The sequence below is a fragment of the Pteropus medius genome, unplaced genomic scaffold, assembly GCF_902729225.1.
Source record: "Pteropus medius unplaced genomic scaffold, Ma_sr-lr_union100, whole genome shotgun sequence".
Lineage (NCBI taxonomy): Eukaryota > Metazoa > Chordata > Mammalia > Chiroptera > Pteropodidae > Pteropus > Pteropus medius.
Window position 1 is genome coordinate 717,222 of NW_024352783.1, and position 17,174 is coordinate 734,395.

At 49.6% G+C, this 17,174-nt stretch overlaps 4 protein-coding genes and 1 non-coding gene across 10 annotated transcripts in view; 2 read left to right on the forward strand and 3 right to left on the reverse strand.

Annotated features, from left to right (window-relative positions):
* Positions 1–46: 46 nt before the first annotated feature.
* Positions 47–2,720, reverse strand: RNF227 (ring finger protein 227). The gene is made up of 2 exons (XM_039847273.1): positions 1,653–2,720; positions 47–1,555 (listed from the first exon to the last, which is right to left on the reverse strand). Exons 1-2 carry the CDS (start codon positions 2,167–2,169, stop codon positions 1,500–1,502), a joined length of 573 nt encoding a protein of 190 aa, XP_039703207.1. The 5' UTR covers positions 2,170–2,720; the 3' UTR covers positions 47–1,499.
* A 3,780-nt stretch (positions 2,721–6,500) lies between these two features.
* Positions 6,501–13,889, reverse strand: KCNAB3 (potassium voltage-gated channel subfamily A regulatory beta subunit 3). 5 transcript variants are annotated; one of them, XM_039847269.1, is made up of 14 exons: positions 12,983–13,886; positions 11,627–11,670; positions 11,496–11,533; positions 11,185–11,264; positions 9,706–9,750; positions 9,577–9,621; positions 9,333–9,376; positions 9,062–9,148; positions 8,699–8,784; positions 8,430–8,550; positions 8,251–8,345; positions 8,038–8,158; positions 7,785–7,954; positions 7,247–7,514 (listed from the first exon to the last, which is right to left on the reverse strand). In XM_039847269.1, exons 1-14 carry the CDS (start codon positions 13,222–13,224, stop codon positions 7,437–7,439), a joined length of 1,296 nt encoding a protein of 431 aa, XP_039703203.1. In that variant the 5' UTR covers positions 13,225–13,886; the 3' UTR covers positions 7,247–7,436. The 5 variants fall into 5 exon arrangements, with proteins under 5 accessions (XP_039703201.1, XP_039703203.1, XP_039703204.1 ...); XM_039847270.1 differs by having other exon boundaries at positions 7,785–7,873; positions 12,983–13,881; XM_039847266.1 differs by having other exon boundaries at positions 8,251–8,550; positions 12,983–13,889.
* On the forward strand, positions 10,159–10,277 carry LOC120589987 (5S ribosomal RNA). Its single transcript, XR_005649614.1, has one exon. It is a non-coding gene; the product is annotated as a 5S ribosomal RNA (ribosomal RNA).
* A 207-nt stretch (positions 13,890–14,096) lies between the features above and the next one.
* On the reverse strand, positions 14,097–15,848 carry TRAPPC1 (trafficking protein particle complex subunit 1). Of its 2 annotated transcripts, none has more exons than XM_039847274.1 (5): positions 15,697–15,848; positions 15,490–15,588; positions 15,245–15,342; positions 14,778–14,916; positions 14,097–14,480 (listed from the first exon to the last, which is right to left on the reverse strand). In XM_039847274.1, the coding sequence occupies exons 2-5, from the start codon at positions 15,586–15,588 to the stop codon at positions 14,352–14,354; spliced, it is 465 nt and encodes a 154-aa protein (XP_039703208.1). In that variant the 5' UTR covers positions 15,697–15,848; the 3' UTR covers positions 14,097–14,351. The 2 variants fall into 2 exon arrangements, with proteins under 2 accessions (XP_039703208.1, XP_039703209.1); XM_039847275.1 differs by having other exon boundaries at positions 14,133–14,480; positions 15,272–15,342; positions 15,697–15,843.
* A 140-nt stretch (positions 15,849–15,988) lies between these two features.
* CNTROB (centrobin, centriole duplication and spindle assembly protein) overlaps positions 15,989–17,174 on the forward strand; it is a 26,756-nt gene continuing 25,570 nt past the window's right edge. Inside the window, exon 1 of the mRNA XM_039847392.1 lies at positions 15,989–17,117. Coding sequence (XP_039703326.1) covers positions 16,848–17,117 — 270 coding nt within the window. The 5' untranslated portion in view covers positions 15,989–16,847. The remainder of the gene's footprint in view (positions 17,118–17,174) is intronic.

The following is a 17,174-nucleotide window of genomic DNA, read 5'->3' on the forward strand; positions in this document are numbered from 1 at the left end:
ATTGTTCACTACCAGGGCTGTTCAGAGAGAGAGACCACACACTTAATTTTTGAGGCTATTTTTTTAAAAAAATCTAATAAATATTTATTGAGTACATGCTTTACATTAATACTGTTGGCCCTGGAGATACAACAGTCACAAGTCAGTCATTGCTCTCATGGAGATTACACTCTATTGGGGGACACCAACAAAACACACTATCTGGAAATAAAAGCAGTGAAAATAAGGCATTATTATGCTACAGAGGGTGAGGGAGGGACTATACCAGGTTAGATATTGAGAAAGAACTCTGAACAGGGAACATTTAAGCTGAGACCTTAAAGACAGGAAAAAGTCAAAATACAGTTACAAAAATTGAGGTTTATACTTAAGTTCACATTTTTAACTAGGAGGAAAATGAAACAAGTAAGCACATAATTTAGATTTCAACAGAATGTCACTTTAGAACTTGTAATAAAACAGTATATATTAAATACCATTTGTATTCTAAATATTCCACCCATAGATGGTAACATCCTAGAGCATCCAGGACCTGGACCAATGCTGCTTAAATTTTTATGTGCACACGGATCACCTGAGATTCTTAAAATTCAGGTTGATTCAGAAGTCTGAAGTGGAATCCTGAGATTTTACACATCCAACCAGCTCCCACTGATGCTGATGCTGATGCTGCTGGCCCTTTACTATCGTAAGATACTGACGGGATTTTAAAACAGAATTCATGACATACAATAGATGTCCAATTATGGGACACAAGTTTAAAATTGTATGATGAGCATCTTTTTTTCAGGAGTGTTTTCTTGTGACTGTAAAAACATATCAAAGGTTTAAAATTTGATGCCTTTACCAAATGGCTCTCCCTTCTATCCTTGATAAGCCCTAATTAGGTGCCTCAGATAAATGCCCTTTAGACTTGCCCTAACAAAATGAAGGGAGATTCTGAAATGAAGCAAGGCAAGAGACATCTCAATTTTACATTCACAGTACTGGAAGTGGGGAAACAAGCATAACAGCACTGTGAGGGGGGGAAAAGGCTTATTTTTCTCAGTTCTCTTATGTGCTAGAGAAGTGAGATTAACGTGACATGAAAATCAGCCTCTTCCCTCCCACTCCAGCGTTTTAAAAATTTCAAACCATTGACACAATTGCTAAAACGGGACTTGTTGCTCCCACACACCAGAGCTGCCCTGGACAAAAGCCAAAGTCACAGCTAAGGAAACAATCTGTCGTCTTCTCACTGGAGCGTAGATCGTTTTTATCCCTAGGCCATTCCATCCTGTATATGTAAGGCTGGCACAGTCAATAGATGGGGGCGATACGTCTAGTAGTCTCCCCAGTTCAGTATCAACACCTCCCAGGGCGTTCCCTCCTGCCCTCGGCTCAACTTCATCAATCCCGGGACGGGAGGGGGGTAGCCTTGGCATCAACCCCTTGTACTACAGCACTCTCTGAGAATGCAGCTCCCACGTTCCTTCCGCCGCAGCTTCCGGGTCCCTCAATTACAGCGTGCAGCGGGTCTTGTGGGCAAAGTCCTTAATCTCTGGACAGTACAGCACTGGAAGAAAGAAGAGTTAGTGGCAGCGGGAGAATGCAGCGGAACCCTGGTGCTTCTAGGCACTCTCCCCGCGCAGCCTCCCAAAACTGCTCCTCACCGTTGCTAGGCAGCGGGCGCCGACCTCCGCGCGCGGGCGCTAGCACCCTGTACCAGAATCGCCGAAGCGCGCGCCACCCCGCTCTCTTTGGCCCCGCCTCCTTCTCGCTCTCTTCTTCGTCGTCGGTCTCCTGGTCGGCGTCGCCGCTTTCCCTGATCGGGCTACCCGCCTCATCTGGTTCGCGTTCGGCTCGCGCTTTTTCCTCCAACCGCGACCACAAGTCCGGGTCCACAGAAACCTCTGTGACCCCGCCGCGCGGAAGCGGGGTGGGCGCACGGCAGAAGGGGCATGTGACGACGCGGCGCAGGCGCACTACACGCGCGGCCGCTCCTCCGCGGTCACCGCGCGCTGCCAGCTCTTGCAAACAAGCGGTGCAGAGCGTGTGTCCGCAGCGGGCGCGTGCCGTTCCGGACAGACGGCGGGGCGCTCGGCGACCGAGGTTGAAGGGTCGGTAGCAGATGTTACAGTCTAGTTCTCCCTGCTCCGGAAGAGATGGCACTCTCACTAGGAGCTGCATGGTGCCCGCCGCGGACTCGAGGGGGTCGCTAACGTGGCTGATGTTGTGGGCAGAAAGAGCTGGCCCTCCTTTTGACTCAGGTCGTGTCTTGGGGCCGGGGCCGCGGTCTCGTGCCCGTTTTATTAATGAGACCCCGCCCCCGAGGCGTCACGCCGTGGTCAGGCCGCTCCCTGCGGCGGCACGCGTGGGGGCGGTGGAGGCACGAGGCCGGGAATGTCAACCGTGGCTGGAGAAGCAAAGGGGGAAGGCGGCTCAATTGGTACTAGGACTGGGGCGGTAAGAGGCATATCACCCTCTACTCCCTCCATGCCTTCCTTCATACCCCAGCACAAAGCCCGCACTACTTAATTCTGTGTGCAAATCCTCAGTTCCTTTCCTGTGCCCCCTAAGCCACTGGCATAAGTGTCTACAGGCCCAGGGGCCTGTTCGTTCAGTTGCTCACTCTTTCACAACCCCACTTAAACTTATTAAGCTAGTGACACAGCCCATTCTGTCCCACCTTTGGTGGGGTCCTGTATGTTTGAACGGATGGTGCCCGACAGTAACTCTCATTCTGCCCTCAACTCGCCTTATACATGTCCCGCTGTGTTCTTATAAGGCTGGACTTCTAAATTTCATATTCCTCAAACTGCTCAATGCCAAGCTGACATCTCAGCCTAAAGAGAGACCTAGATTCCAGGACTATGGCCTTAGGAATTCTGGGAATCTTCCTTCCAGAGTAGCCTGGCCTGGACACCCACACACCATGATGGGTCTAGCAAAGCAGCCCAGCATGAGTTCTGACTCAGGGGTCTGACTTCCCCCACAGGTAAACAGGATATAGTACTCACAGCCCACATTCCCTCATGGTGCCACACCTATCCCCAGCTGCCTCCTCACTTACCTCTCCTGGACCTGCACAGACTCTAAAGCCAGCTGACTTGAGTTCATATCCTAGCTTCCACCACTTACTAGCTGTGACACTTTGAGCAAGTTACTTAATTTTTTCTGGGCTTTGGTTTCCTCACCCATAAAATATGGATAATATTAGGAATGAATGAGATTATATACATTAGGTGCTTAGAACACTGGCACAGAGTAAACAGCACATATTGGCTATAATTACTATCCTGTGCTCCCCACTTATATTGTGTTCACTTTAATTTCTCAGTTCTCAACATTTTCAACATCCATTTCTCTTGGTCAATACAAGACCGGCTTCTCTATACCCATCGCATTTACTGGCTGTAATAGGCAATGTAGAACTGGTTTTACTTTTCAACTAGATTGTTAAAACCTTAAGAGCAGTAGTCCCCAACCTTTTTGGCACCAAGGACTGGTGCTCCTATGAGAATCTAATGCCTGATGATCTGAGGTGGAGCTGAGGTAGTGATGTTAGTGTTGAGGAGCAGCTGCAAGTGTGGATGAAGCTTTGCTCACTCACCTGCTACTCACCTCCTGCTGTGCAACCCAGTTCCTAACAGGCCATGGACTGATACCAGCCCAGGGGTTGGGGACCCCTGCCTTAGAGTGTAATCTTTTGTGAAGAGTTATACCATTATTTTTAAGCAAACATTTCAGAACTTCTGAGTTGTATTGTCTTCATAGTCACTTGGGGGAAGTTATCTACTTAATCCAGTTGCTGCGATAATTCAAAACGTTTTTGGAACTTCTCTTTGGAATGGTGTTCAGAAATCTCACATCTCTTAATATCTCTAATTGGTGATTAAATCTTAAAATTTTAAGGTACATTTGATTATATAAATGTTCCCAAAGTGTTCGACAGCCAAAGCCTCTCTAAGCTCCAGACCTGGATATCCAGTCAGTTGCTCAACTTCCTTTCATTTAATCTTCAAGAACCCAAAAATGATGATCTCCTTGTCTAAATCAGCATCTCTTCCAGTGTTTCCTACCTTTTCCTACCTCTTTCTTTACTTAGCTCCAGAAACCTTGACTCCTCCCTTGTTTTCACCTTCCTTTACTGACTTATCACCAAGCCCCACCTACTTTTCTCCATCTTCAGTACATCACCCTAGTTCAAGATGCCATCATCTCTTGCTTAGACCCTGGTAGGAGCCTCTTAATCAGTCTGTCCACACTTATTCTGGACTTCTGCAAGCTTTTCTCCACACTGCTTACAGTAATCTCAAACTCAAACATGTCTTACCACACATTCCTTCTATTCCTGTTTAAAATCTTTTAATGTGGTGGCAGTTTAATAGCCCAAAATTCCTTTGCAGGTGACTTTGCTGCTTCTCCCATTGGGGAGAAGGAATTGGGGTCTATTTCACTATCCCTTGAATCTGAGCTCGCCTCATGACTTGTTTGACTGATAGAATGTGGCAGAAGTGACGAGTTCTGGAGCATAGTCCTTCAGAAACCTTGCAGCTTCTGCCTTTGTCCTTTTGCAATACTATCCTGAGACCACCATGTAAGAAAATTCAAACCAGTGGTAGAAGAGGCCACATGGAGGAGAACTGAGGAACCCCAGTCAATAGCCAACACTAATAGCCAGACACATACCAGTGAGGCCATCTTGGATTTTCCTGCTCAGCCAACCTACTAGTTGAATTCAGCCACATGAGTGAGCCCAGATGAAAACAGGAGAGGAACCTACCAGTCAACCCTTGGAATCATAAAAAAAATTAATCATTTAGAAGTTTCAAGCCACTAAATTTTGGGGGTGATTTGTTATATATCAATAGCTAATTGATGTAGCAGGTTTCCTACTGTCCTTAGGATAAAAATAATATTCTAAAGTGCCCTGCAAGGCTCTGTATGTTCAGAACCCACCCATGTCTCACATTCTGCTTCCATCCTTCCCTGTTCTGTGATATTTAAAGTTTGTAACTTTCCACACTCTGGCTTTGAGACCTTTGGCTTGTATGTTCCTTTCTGCCACAAGGCTTTCTCATATGCTGTTCCCCTGACTCTCTTGCTTTCACCTTAGTAACACTTATCCATCAGCTCTCAGCTCAGGCTCGCCATGTCAAATACCCACTATAGACTCTGGTAACATCACGTGCTTTTCTCTGGCTTTTGGACAACTGAAGTTTATGTTTGGGGGTTGTTTAGCCCATCTGTAAGCTCGAAGTTTGTTCTCAGTCTGGTTTTGTTTACCACCGTATCCCATAGTAGGATTCAATAAACACTTATTAATAAATTAATGAATGAGGTGAGTGATAAATATGGTAAATGAGGTATGACAATAACGGAAAGTTTCTTACAAGGGGTTTCTAAACTGCCTCTGAAGTTTCTTTTAAATGTTTTGAGCAATGGGAGAAACATTAAAATAATTACATAACCCTCTAAGGTAATTATTTAAGGAGAGTACTATTTTGAATTTATAAATTCATATATGTTTATTACAGAATAACTAATCATAGTTTAGTCATACGTTTTACCTCTTTGTTTCCACCAGTCTTCCAAAATGAGTGGGAGAGGATAGGAGTGGATGTAAGTATTCATTAGCTGGTCTGGTTGGTTGCTAACCCAGTAAATAGCATGCTGTTGACTTTTCTCTTTTGGAAGTTGGTTTTACTCTGCTCTCCCAGCTTCAATATCAAGGACAAGTGAGAATGGGTAGAAGAGAAATGGTGAAGTTGTATTTTAAGGAAGGCACAGCTCATCCTTCCCTGCCTTGTGATTTTTAAAGGTGGTAACTTTCCACCCACTTTCTATCCTAGGGAAATCAGACTTCTTTAGGGAAGAATCAGGGGCAGTATCTGACATAATCCCATTTGATTCTGCTTTTCCGCTACCCTCACACCTAATCTTTCACTTGCTTTCTTTTTTACTTTACAATGATAACTCCTTTCCCTCTCTCTGTCATCTCAACCATAGACCAGGTTGTCCTTGAGCCACTGGTAGCCCTGGAAGCCAAAGAGAATCAGCAAAATCATTTTATCTCTCCTTCACCAAATTCCAAAGCCTCAACCTCAGACCAGCCCCTCCCTCTCAGCCACAAGAAAACCACCCAGATAGTTCCTTGACATAAGTGTAAGTATCATGCAAGAGTGAAATGAGAAGTATAAAACCAGAAGTATAGGTAGTATAACTTTCAAAACAAAACAAAACTAGGGCAAGGGTGCTGGAGGGAGGAAAAAAACTGGGAAGCCAAATCTCTTTGGGTTCTACGGAATGTGGCAACTGAAGGAAGAAAACTGGGGCCTAGGGTATCAGTCCCTTGGTCCTTGGTAAGAGTAATGACTAGGAACAAGGGTCACTGAGGTAAATGAGCAATGGAGAGAAAAGAAAGCTAATACTAGAGCTTTTTAATGCCAGGGGGCCAGAGGGCCAGATATCTGAGATTGAGACCTTCGCCTCCCAACTCCTTGTAATTTCAGACACGGTGAGGATCAAGCTGAGATTTTATTTACAATTCCCTGGAAAGTCTTACAGAAGAGGGGCCACCATTATTGCTTTAAGATTATTGCCAGGAGGAAAACTATAGTCCCCTAAGGCCAGGTAGGAAGTCCTGCTCAAGGCTCAAACTCTATACGCAGACGTGGTCAGCCCCATATCTCTGCTGTGACCTTAAAGGCTGTTACTATTTCCTGAGAAGCACAGCCCAATTGTTTTCCAAGGGCCACCCTGGCCAAGGTATACATCTGCCATCAAATTTCCCTCTATTTTTGTCAGTGATATGTCACTGTATTCCCCACCCCTACATTCCGCCTCTTGGCAGAAACAAAGAACACCAATTGTAGTTTTAAGCCCCCTTACACCTCCTGGCTGGAAGGCGGGGTCCTGGTTTTCCAAACATTATCATTAACTTCCTGCCAGGACCAGCCTGGCTTCCTTTGTATTACTGAATAACGTCAAAGCCCCATTTTCCTTTGTCCCAGATGACATCACAACTCTCTTATTAGGTTATTACCCCTTGATGACATTTTAAGGGCTACTTTTGAGGTACTCTGCATAATTCTTTTATCTGCCGTGTATTTTTTTTTTTTTTAATGGGCCTTGGGGATTGTGGGAATTGAGAAGAGCGAGACCAAATGGCAGAGAGGGAACAGCCCAATAGCTCATGCCTGGGATTAGCAAGAAGGCTGAGGAGAGCGCAGCAGAGGGCGGTGAACTACTTTTCCTCTCAAGCCCCGTTGCGGAAGGATATGGCTTTGTTCATGCGTATTGCTACTCGAGCCGGAACTCGTTAATGGTCGGGGCCACTCTCGTTGTGACTGCTGTGTGTGGGGAAACCGGAGCAGGAGGGAGGCTGCTGCGGCGAAGCAGTTCTGGGTAGGGATGCAGCAGATCTAGGCTGGGGGCCCTGCGCCCCTGAAGGACTATTTCTTGGAATGTGGTGTGCTCCCTAGTAGTCCGTCTATCTCTGTCACCGTCTGCGGGGTCAGTTGGCTCAGCACCTGGAGGATAATGGGATGGTGGAGAGGGCAGTAAGTACGTGTTGGGTCACCGAAGAAGGGCATGAAGTTCGAGGACTTGGGAGCAGCACAGCAGACCAAGTGTCGGGGAAAGTGTCCCAGCTGTGCCCTGCCTCACCTTGTCACCCTGGGACCTCTGATTTGCAAAGCAAGGACCTTGTAGTAGGTCAGGCCCATTCTAGTTGGACAGTGAGGCTTTGCTTGCTGAGGAAGGGGATAGAGATGGGCTCTGCCTGTGAGTCCCCAGCTCACCTGTAGGGCGCCCAGATGTTCTATCAGTTGCTCTGCACTGGACACCCCCAGCAAGACCGAGCTGACACCCTCACTGTGGAGACACCATGCTGGGGCCAGAGGAGGAAAACAAGAGAACTGATGGGGAACAGTAAGCATATAAACTTCAGAAGTGTCTCTGAGGGTCCTCCCTAAGGAAAAACCAGTCTTGGGTTTGGGAATGTCTCAGGAGGAGACAAGGTCCTGGCAGGGTCCAGGGCTGGTAGTATCTCACCAATAGCAAGCTGTGCCACAGTGCAGCCCAGCTGGTGAGCAATGGGAAGAAGGTCCATGACTCTGGTTTGTTGCTTCTTGCCATCCTCACTCAGCACTTTGTCCTTGAGCCACTGGTAGCCCTGGAAGCCAAAGAGAATCAGCAAAAGACCCCACCTACCTCCAAAACAGCCAAGATAGCCCAATCTTGCCATCCTGAGCCCCCAGACCTCACCTTAATGGTGGCCCTGCAGGTATCTGGGACTTGCCCCTCATACTTGCTAGTAATGAGGCCACAGGCTAGAGGGGACCAGGTAACTGAGCCAACACCTAAGAAGAGGATTGGATGTGTGGGGAAAGGGATCTCAGTGATGGTGAAGCCAAGGGAAAGGTAGGGTTGATGGAGCTGCGAACCAATCTTGTGGTAGAGCTCTGGCAGCTGCATCTCCACCTTCTCTCTCTGAAACAGATGGTGCTCTGCTTGTTCACACACTGGAGGAATCAGATTGAACTGTCTGGCCATGGAGTAGGCCTCCTGAGTGGGGTAGGAAAGAGATGGGGGTGTGGGTCAGAGCACTCTCCATATTTTTCCGCTCCCCGTCTTCCAACAGAATGGAGTTTGGAGTGGCCATGTGAAAAGTGGGCACTCATTGTGGAATGGGGAAGTGGGATAGTATACTCACCATGATTTCTGCAGCCCCCCATCGAGATGTCCCCCAGTACAGGGCCAGGCCCTGGTTGATGACATAGGTCATGGCTCGTACAATCTCTAGGCATATAGGAGAAAGAGAGAGCTGTACTGTCAGATCCCTGGCATCCATGGCTCCAGATCTGCAGATCTCTGACTGCCCCCACAAAGGCCCCAGGCATTTCTATAGAGTCAGAGAAGTTACTATCTGCTCTTTGCCTCCTTCTCTGTTTAAGTCCTAGGGTCTGATCCTCCACTGTGGAGCTTGGGAGGCCTCCTGAGCAGGGACTGGCTTCCTACTGAGGGTTGAGAGGTGCTCAGTTTTAAAGGACTATCATGATTGGGATGCTACTTTTACCCTCCATAGGACTGTTGGGGTCTGAGTGATTAGCGAAGACAATATCCACGTATCCCAGCTGGAGACGTTCCAGAGATCCTCGCAAGCCTAAGGTGGGGATGGGGAGAGGAAAGTAAGCAACTCAGCTTCAGTTTCAGAATTCACACCTTACCTCTTTGCAGTGGTCACCTAACTCCCAGTTCCCCATCTGAAGGAAGAACTTCAGAGAATGTCCCCAACTTCTCTGGCTTCCATACCCAGCCACTTCAGGCTCCCAGCCTCTAACTCTCACCCTCGATGATGTGTTTGCGGCTCAAGCCTCGCTCAGTTTCTGCCCTGTAGGAAAAGGTAAGTCAAAGATGAGGTGTGACAAAGATGAGGACCAAGGCTGGCCTGGCACCATGAGGAACTGGGACTACATGGTTCCTCAAAGTCAGGACCTGGGATGGCAGGTGCAGGGACAGCTGTCACCACCCCCATCCCATACACCTTCTACATTCTCTGTAGATATCAATTATTGTGGGGCGGCCACTTACTGTCCTCCCCAAAAAATCTTGGTGGTGATGACATAGCTTGATCTCCTGGAAAAAGAGAAACGGGAGAACAGCAAGAAGAGGATTTTTGGATGATCATGTCCCCAGCAACCCTCCAAAACACAGTCTCACCTCCAACCTTTCCTCTTGAGGATATTGCCTAGGGTTCTTTCAGCCCTGAAAGAAAACAGTGTAGAAGCATTGAGCTCTCCAAAGTGGAGCATTTCCTTCTCTTTTTCCCCCCCTAATTTCCTAATTTCCTAATTCAACTAATTTCCTCTCTTGTAAAGTGGAGCATAAACCAGGAGCCATTGGGCTGTCAGCCCGAACCTGGACTAAATAAGGGGCTCCTGGAACTAGGGGTATAGTCATATAGCTTTCATTCAGTCATTCAACAAATAACAGTTGTGCATCAGTTCTGGGTTCCAAAGGGATAGACGAGGATGAGGGGAGAAGGACAGACTAGGGAGACACTGGTTCCAACAATCTGTGTTGCCCTCCTCCTGGAGTCTGCAAAATTCCACCTATCCTCCAAAGTTTAGCTCAGATTCTGCCTCTGAGCAGAATTGAAAATGTTCTGATTGCGTCTACAGCCATGCCACCCTGAACAAGCCCGATCCTGTCTGATCTCGGAAGCTAAGCAGGGTGGGGCCTGGTTAGTACTTGGATGAGAGACCACCTAGGAAGACCAGGTGCTGTAGGCATAAAAAATAAAAAATAAGGGATTGTAAGCTGACAAGACCTATGAGGTAGGTTGAGTTTATGGTCAGTCCTTGTCAGCTTCCATAGCTCTTATTGGCTACACAATTCTTTTGCACTTAATTATGAGCTAACATGTGACAAGTCTTAAGTTGTTATGGGAGGCTGTTATTGAAGTGTTTTAGTGTTATTCAGTCTTTCATATCTCCCTGTCTTTTTGGTTTATTTGTTTAACTATTTAGAATGAGAGCTTTTTGAAGGGTATATTGATGTTATCTCACAAGTAGTGCCTGCTCTGTGCTAGGCCCTGTAGGTATTTGGGTAATATGGGCAAGAGCAAGACAAATTTCATGAAAAGAGGAGCCTCCTAGTTGAGCAGCAGATATGGCCACATGAACCAGTAATTGATAAACTGTGTGTCAGAGGGCAGTATAAAGTGCTTTGGGAAATTGAGGTGGGTAGTGACCAACTTTGGGGAGGCTTCTTGGAGGAGCTAACATTTGGGCCAAGTCTTGAAGATGAGCAGAAGAGTTTGCAGATGGAAAATAGATATGGGTAGCTCAACCTAGGTTTTAGCTTCTCCCAGTGTGAAGCCATGGGTGTGTAATGTGGTGTGGTATATTTAAAAGCTTTGTAATCCCCATGCAGTTACACATATCCGATGCATAGGGTATATATTGTTTTGTTTGTTTGTTATTGCTTTTTGACTGCACAGTATGCCCATTGCCCTCTAAGGTGGAGAGGAACTGATATTTGGGACTATAATTCCCACAATGCCTTGGGGGCCTACTGGCTGAAAAGTTGGAATTTAGTATTGGCAGAATTCTCAGGGTTCTTGAGAGGGAAAATATGAAGCCCCGATGTTCTCTCAGCCTTCTAAATGTAACTTAGCTCTTTCACTCCAGTCCTTACTTTCCAGCTGCATACACTTCGGCAGTGTCAAAAAGGTTTACACCATGCTCATAGGCTACTGTCAGCACATCCTCTGCTGTCTAGGGAGGTGAGAAAAAGAGTTGAAGATCAACCACAGGCCTCTCAATTACCTCCCTCACTAGCCCATAGCATCTCAGCTTTGATTTCCACATTCTTCCCCCTTTCCCCATCCTCTAGCCTTGCATCCATCATTCTCCATGCTTGTTGTCAAAAGCCCTATCCAAGTCCATTTCCCCTCGTTTTGTTTTCCTCACAGCCCCTCACCCTGCTTTAGGTCCCATCACTTATACCTCATCTGAGATCTGAGAACCGAATGTGACCCAGGTACCTGCAAAAGAGAAGCCAGGCATGTGAGAACTGTGGGAAGCAAGCAATGAATGAATGAGTGCTCTTCCCTTAAATCCTCTTCTTTCTAACTCACCTAGGCCAAGACAGGATACCCGAAGACCAGACTTTCCTAGGTTCCTGCAGGAAACAGAAGTAGCAAGAAGGTGTGGGGCCTCCATTAGGGACATAGATTATCAGCTCCCAGTTCCTCTCCTTTCAGAATGAGAAGCCCTTAGGGTGTCTCAATCCAGAGAAACTAGAGCCAGTGGGCTACTGAATTGGGCAGTGCTATTCCTATAGTATACGTGAACAAACTGCTCCTATGGAGCCACTGTCCAATGCCTCTGTTCCCTCCTATCACCCTGAAGATGTGCTGCCTTGATTGTGTTTCTCCTAGTAGGGCCTTATTTGAACCATCTCTGGGACTCGTGGAGTTGGGGTAGGGGGAATGTGACTGGCTGATTGTAATGTTTGTGAAAACAGACCCTCAGAGAGTTATGCTAAAGGGCAGACACTGGGGTAGGAGGGGTAAACCAAGTCAAATACAGGTACTCAGGCAAGCCAAGGTCCTTGGATAGGCTAGGCAGATGGGCTTCCAACAAAAGCAGGTAGGACACCTGGGTGGGGAGTATGACAGGAAAGGCCAGTTATTCCTCTTCTCCACTCCCTGTGCTCCTGTGGGCTTGTGAAGTCTGTCCCAGAACCAGAAAGTCCCCTCCTCCCAAGACCTCTCCACCCAAGTAGTCAGCTCAGCCTCCCAATCAAGGCTGCCACATGGAGGGAATCAAATTCCTCAAGTGACAACACCAGGTCAGATCAGTGACCTCTGCTAACTCCCAAGCAGAAGACTACCCCCACCCCCACCCCTTGTGAGTTCTGAGAGCCCAGAAGTTCTCTGGGATTAAGTCAGCTACAGTTACATTATAGGCCACCTTCCCCACTGGGCTCCTGTCCCTCAGCATGGAATTGAGAGATGTGGTCTATCCTTCCCAGGGCCCCACTTCCCTTTCCACTAAGGTCACAAGAGACTGGGCCCTTGGGGCAGGTAGGAGCAGTATCTGGGTCAGGCACCCTGAGCAGGCCAGAATGGGAAGCCCTTTCCTTTCCTTCCCCTTCTTCTCAGGACACCGACCCAAGGACACTCCTTGGGGGATGCAGCCTGGAGATCCTTGCATTCCTGGCTTTCCTGGGGGTAAAGAGGAAAGCTCAGGAGCATCCCACTGGGTCTACAGGACCCCGTCAACCTTGGTAAACGAATTTCTCCTAGTTAGGGGTATCCACGGCGACCAAGAGAGAGACCAACAGAAGGAGTGCCAGTGATGGGGTAGAAGATATGGAGTGAGCCGGGACCTTCTTAGCGAAGTTAGAGGGGGTTCTAATGGCATCCCAGGGCGCCTCAAAGATCGGGAAAAGGGAGCAGATGGAGCGGGCTACCCAGCCACCCCCATACCTGTATTTCATGCCAGTGGCTCGGCGGGTGCTCTCTCGGAGGGCGCCAGCGGGCGCTAGGGTTCGGGGGACCACTGCAGCCCGGGCCTTGGGGCCTGACCCTCCTCCCCCCGGAGGATTCCCATGCCCCCCGCCGACCGGCCCGCCATTACCGGCCCCGGGGCCCGGCCGGGGTCCACACAAACGATCCTCACTGCTCCGGCTGCGAAGGTTCTGCTCAGTACACGCGATAGACACTTGCATGCTGGCTGGCCAGGGCGGGGGAGGGGCTCCGAGGGGACAGGGAAGCCTGAGGACGGACAACCCGGGGTTTAGTGGTGCGAGCCCTGGGAGAGAGCGGGAAGGCTGAAGAGGCTGCGGCAGGAGTCGTCAGGCAGGATCCTGCCCGCGAGGGCGGGCTGCTGGAGGTCGCGGGGTTTGCGGTGGGAGGGGAGAAACGCAGGAGTAACCACTAGCGGAGATATTCAGACACCGGGGACAAAGGCGCGGGTTGGAGGACGGGGAAATGGATGAGGCTAAAGATGGGAAACGGTCCTGAGAGGGTAGGGAGCTAGGGACGAAGTGAGCGAAAGAAGATGCCACTTCAGCTGGAACCGCAGCGGGGCCCAGCTAATCAACATGCACGCACTGCCTCCCTCATCTGCATACCCCGCCTTCCAGGCAAACCAGCGGCTCATCTGCATAAGCCCCGCCTTCCGAAGCTCTGCAGCCTGAATGTTAAGTGTACTCAGAGGAATCCGAGATCAGAACCCGGCAGGGTGGTTCTTGTATCCTCTGGGGCCAGAGGCAGGTCCGGCCTCCTGCAGCCCAGCGGTTCTCAATAGGGGCCATTTGGCAAGATCTGGAGACATTTTTGACTGCCACTACCGGGGAGGGAGAGGAATGTGCTACCACCATCTAGTGAGTGGCGCCCAGGACAAAGCACAAGACAGCCCCGCCCCCCGCAAACAATGAATTATCCAGTCCAGAATGTCAATAATGTTGCTGTTGGGAAACAGATGGTCGAAGTCTCTTCGCAGGTTCAGAGGATGTCACCGCCTTAGTTCATGCCTCCATTGAGTGGGAGGCACCCCTCTCCCCCACTACCACCAACCACCCAAATTGACACACTCGAGTCACAGACAGTGACAAAAAGTTTATTTTGTACTTCTCCAGGTGTCTGGTAGAGGATAAAACTGAAGAGAGGGCCTGGTTTGGAGGTGTATAGACTCCTGTAGGCTTCCTGCCTGTGATGGCAAGGGCACCAGGGTAGGCTGCCTGGGGGCTTGAGGGGTTGGAAGGGCAGGAAGTGGGGGCCCTCAGGCCAAACAGGTTTGGAACGGCCTCAAACATACAGAGATTCTTTTGAGGAGTGAGGTAGGGTGCTTCCTTCAGCCAGCCCTGGCAGAGAAGAAGGGCAGAGAGCGGACGTAGGAGTCAAGTCGGGAGCGGAAGAGCTCACTTTGTACAGTTTGGCCCAGCGGGCACAGGGGATTCTTCACCACCAGCTCCACATACAGCTATGGAGAGTGAGGGTGTTAGAGCCAGGCTTTGGACACTTGTTTCCAACCCCAAACCTAGTATAACCTCAGGGGTTTGTGAATGCGCAAGGATCAAGGACTGGAAGGCAAGCCCTCCATGAGGAGAAACTGTTGGTGGGAGTGTTAAAAAACCTAAAAGGTCCTGAGAAAACTCTGACTTCAATAGAGATACAATACAGTAGGATCTGGTCAGGGAGGCTGAAGGAGTCTTGGGGATCTAAGTGGCCACGGCTGTTGAGGAGCTTTGGGGGAAGGGTCCCAGGGACTGGCACTGACCGCACTGTAGATATGATGCAGCACATCTCGGATGGGTCCCACGCCCAAGTCAGTATTCATGACAACCTTGATCCCAGTGGGAGTCTCGTAGTAATGGAGTTTATAACGGCTAGTTTGGAAGGCCAGAAAGCCATCCTTCCTGTAGAGATGAGGAGGATGTTAGAGAATGGGACCGGAATTGCTTCTAAAAAGATATTTCTAATCCCCTCCAGGTCGACTCCCACTTCCCTAAACATATGTTAGGAGGCTTGTTGAGTAAGAACACCTCCCATCGCTCTCCTTCCCCAATTTGTCGCCCCTTCTTTCACCCCCTCCACCCCACCCTCCGCACCTTTAGATTTTACCCACCGCTGCTGCTTCCAGCTTCAGCACTCTCGCTTCAGATTCAGCTTCCCCTCTATGGGGCCAATGCCCCTTCCAATCCAGAAAGTTTCTCCCACCCCAAAATTCCCAAGGCTAATCCTTCCCTCAACTTCCCCTCTGACTCTGCGTACATGTCTAGCGGGGACATCTTGCTGACAAATGAACGGATAGAGAAGAGCATCCCGTACATCAGCTTGTACTCCTAAAGAGAGAGAGGCAGAATTAGCTCTCGGTTGAATGAGACCAGCCAGAGATGGGAACGGCCAGGATTTGGAGAGGAGGGACTGGACTGGGACTACGTGCGTTTGGAGATGCGAGGTCACCCGGTTGCGCGGGGCCCTCTCATCACCTCCTCCTTGGGGATTCCCGCTTGCTTCTTGCGGTGCCACTCGCTGTAATGCAGACACACTCCATTCCGGTCAAACAGGTACAGGTTGTGGACAGTCATCTGCAGGGCACAAGGTATGGTCCTCGCTCCAGGACCGCGCACACTCCGAGGGCTCCAGTTTTCCGTCCCAGATCCCTCCAACCAAGTGGGTTTCTCCCTTGGACTCACCGGAACTGCTCTGAGTGGCGGTCACAAGGTACTTCCTGTTTCCTCGGAGCCGGGCTCCTCCCAGTCCTCGCGCTGCAGCGGCGGAGCAATAACTCCACCCGAATACATCTCTCAGCCAATCCGTGGCCGGTGGCGCCGCGCACGCGCGCACCGGCTCCCGGGCTCCAGAAGCTGTGTGAATGGCTGTGAGCAGCACCTCTTGGGCTGCTGACGACATCTAGGCGAGCGAGGCGGGGCTTCGGACGGTGGGCGGGAGGCTGCCAACGGTTTTGAGCGTAGGGCAGCGCGCGAGCGGTGGAGGGCGGGGTGGGTCTTGGTCGTCCCGGTTTCGTGTTTAGAGGAGGGGGGGTTAATACCTTGTCCTTACCTTGGCAAATTGGGGGAGCTGAAGATTGGAGGTGTGGGAGAGTAGTCAAAACGGGGTGGTGGGGTACAGAATTTTCAGGCTAAGTTTGAGGGCAGCGTACTTTTTAGGGACGTCCGAGGACGTGACTGAGTATTCACGTTTCTTTTGGGGTAGTTGGGAGGGAGGGATTCATGGCTTTGCCATGACTTTCTTGCCAGGAGAGGTTGGAGAGGATATACAAGAGAGTTGACCCTAGATAGAACGGTGCAGTGGGCAGAGGAATGTGGAGAAGTGGGGAACGTGGGGAGGTGGGGAACGTGGGGAGGTGCCTCTCTGAGACAGAAGCCAGTTGAGGGGCAAATAAGGCAGCTGGACGGAAATTAGGTTCTTATTGGATTTGGGTTTATTTCAGTTTACGCATTTTGGGTGTGAGAACTTAGAGCTCAGTTGACCAGTGATAGCCTGTGCCAGAAGTTGATCTGTAGCTTTCAGCACTCCAAAAGAACCGACTGCAGTGGTGCTTTTGCCCCGCAGTAGGTCTTCTGTCTCCACCCGCTCCTTGCTAAACCTTGTTTTCCCACAGTTTCCAAAAGCTTGTGCTCTCTCCCATGGCCTCTGGTACCAGTGGGAACCTTTTCTCTAACCAGAAAGCCTCCATACCTTTATTCACCAAGGATCCTTGGCTTGGTGTCTTCCTCCTTTCTCCCAAATCTTCCTTCTCTGTGTACTTTGTCTCCTGGGCTCTCCTAAAGCAGAATCAGGAATTCCCGGCTCTGCTGTCTCCAGTCATCTCTTCCCTGTGCTCATGGCAACATCAGCTACCAGCCCCAGTTCACCTCTCAGAGCAGAAGATCTCCTGGGTGATTCATCAGAAGTCCCTGGGCTGAACCAAGTGTCCTCTGAGGTGACCTCCCAGCTCTATGCTTCTTTGCATCTCAGTCGTCAGGCAGAGGCCACAGCCCGAGCCCAGCTCTATTTACCTTCCACCTCCCCACCTCCGCATGAGAGGTTAGACAGCTTGGCCCAAGAACTGAGTCGCAGCTTGTCAGTTGGATTGGAGAACAACTTGAAAAAGGTGAGGGAAGTGTGTCTGGGCTATCTCTAGGGTCTTGACATTGGGGCTGGTAAAAAA

Bases quoted from the DNA above. Each gene is read 5' to 3' on its own strand.
- RNF227 (XM_039847273.1), bottom strand. From the start codon at position 2,169: ATGCAGCTCCTAGTGAGAGTGCCATCTCTTCCGGAGCAGGGAGAACTA. The intron at 1,556-1,652 runs GTGAGGAGCAGT...TCTTTCTTCCAG, and splicing joins GCGCCCGCTGCCTAGCAACG to TGCTGTACTGTCCAGAGATT.
- KCNAB3 (XM_039847266.1), bottom strand. From the start codon at position 13,224: ATGCAAGTGTCTATCGCGTGTACTGAGCAGAACCTTCGCAGCCGGAGC. The intron at 11,534-11,626 runs GTGAGTTAGAAA...TCTCTTTTGCAG, and splicing joins GGTATCCTGTCTTGGCCTAG to GTACCTGGGTCACATTCGGT. The intron at 8,551-8,698 runs GTGAGTATACTA...TACCCCACTCAG, and splicing joins GGGGGGCTGCAGAAATCATG to GAGGCCTACTCCATGGCCAG.
- TRAPPC1 (XM_039847274.1), bottom strand. From the start codon at position 15,588: ATGACTGTCCACAACCTGTACCTGTTTGACCGGAATGGAGTGTGTCTG. The intron at 15,343-15,489 runs GTGATGAGAGGG...CTCTCTCTTTAG, and splicing joins CGGGAATCCCCAAGGAGGAG to GAGTACAAGCTGATGTACGG. The intron at 14,481-14,777 runs GTCAGTGCCAGT...CACTCTCCATAG, and splicing joins TGCATCATATCTACAGTGCG to CTGTATGTGGAGCTGGTGGT.